Source organism: Myotis brandtii, unplaced genomic scaffold (assembly GCF_000412655.1).
Source record: "Myotis brandtii unplaced genomic scaffold, ASM41265v1 scaffold1408, whole genome shotgun sequence".
In the NCBI taxonomy this organism is placed as follows: Eukaryota; Metazoa; Chordata; class Mammalia; order Chiroptera; family Vespertilionidae; genus Myotis; species Myotis brandtii.
In genome coordinates this window covers 302,107-303,472 of record NW_005355029.1, presented here as the reverse complement: position 1 = coordinate 303,472, position 1,366 = coordinate 302,107, and the positions used below count along the sequence as shown (strand labels likewise).

At 64.0% G+C, this 1,366-nt stretch overlaps 1 protein-coding gene across 1 annotated transcript in view; it reads left to right on the top strand.

Moving 5' to 3' along the window:
- Window positions 1-843: 843 nt before the first annotated feature.
- The window catches only part of PRKAR1B (protein kinase, cAMP-dependent, regulatory, type I, beta), a 71,380-nt gene continuing 70,857 nt past the window's right edge, over window positions 844-1,366 (top strand). The window contains exon 1 of the mRNA XM_014535266.1: window positions 844-948. Within this exon, the coding sequence (XP_014390752.1) occupies window positions 844-948 (105 nt within the window). The remainder of the gene's footprint in view (window positions 949-1,366) is intronic.

Genomic DNA, 1,366 nt, shown 5'->3' with positions numbered 1-1,366 from the left:
CTGCCACCTTGGTGATGTGAGGACAAGTCAAGGCTGAGAGGCCAGTCTCAAGTGGGGCCAGCTTTCTGGTGGGCTCGGTGCACCCAGCTGACCGCAGGCCCCTGACCTGGGGAGATCCACGTCTTGCAAGAACACTGTTCAGCAGCGTGAGGGTGTGGGGGCCTCGGGGTCAGGAGGCTGTCCAGAGAGGGTCACCCCACCCCAGGGAGCAGTTACGGGAGATCCTCACGGGAGACGAGTCCCGAGAGCACGAGCCAGCCCTGGAGCACTGCCCCAAGTCCATTGGGTGGTCCTGTCCCCGAGCCACCACAGAGGGGCCAGCGTGATAGGAGGGGGGAGGGGGAGCAAGGGGTGAGCTTGGAGACAGCCAAGGGTTGAAATTGGTGGTGGGATGGAGATTCGATTCAGATGAGACTGGACTCTGGTTCTCCAAATGATTCTCCTCCAATGGGTGTGACCCGGATGGGTGTGAGTGTGCCTGAGACACGGGCAGGGCCAGGGGCATGCTGAGGGCAGGGCTGGGGAGGCAGAAAGGAGATCCTAGTTTGTCCAGCTGAGTGCAGCCTGTTCCTTCACCTTCAAGGAGCCAGAAAGAAGCAGCCGGGGCAGGGCAGCCAGCCTGTGGTGTGCCTGCATGGACAGGTGAGCAGGGACAGGAGAGTGTGGACAGGTGAGTGTGGACAGGTGAGCAGGGACAGTTGAATGTGGACAGGTGAGCAGGGACAGGTGAACTGGGACAAGTGAGTGTGGACAGGGGGGTGTAGGCGGGAGTGGACAGGAGAGCAGATGTCTTCCCTGTCAAGGCTTGGGCTCCCAGGACAGTAGGGACCCAGACTGGCTGACATGAGGTCTCTGCCACCACGGCACAGCCTGGGACGGCGGGCAGCCTGGGACAGCGTGCTGGGAACAGAAGATGAGAAGGATCCCGTGCTGCAGCTTGGCCTGTGGGTGAGGCAGCCATCGGGCTCCGGGCCTCAGGGACGCCCTGCACACCCCGGGGTGGAAGAAGTTAGGGAGCACCCTTCAACCAGAAAAGGCAGTAAGCTCCCCTCCCTGGAGGTCAGAGCCCGGCGCCCCTGGGAGCTGGAGACAGACCCTGAGAACTAAGGCACCTGCCCTGACCGCCCAGGTGTGAGCAGTGCAGGCCCACGGGCTGCGGCCGGCTGGTGGGCAGTCACAGGGTCTGCGTGGGGGGCGGGGAGGACAGGGAGCGGGCGGTGGTCCTGGCCTGGCTGCGCATGGGTCCGGGGCCTTGTCTGTCCACTACGAGGCCTGTCCAGGCTCCACGTGATGCACCCCTGAGAGCCAAGGGGTGGAAAGTGGGGGATGGGGCAGAGAGGAGGTGGGGAGACGGAGGGAGGGAGGG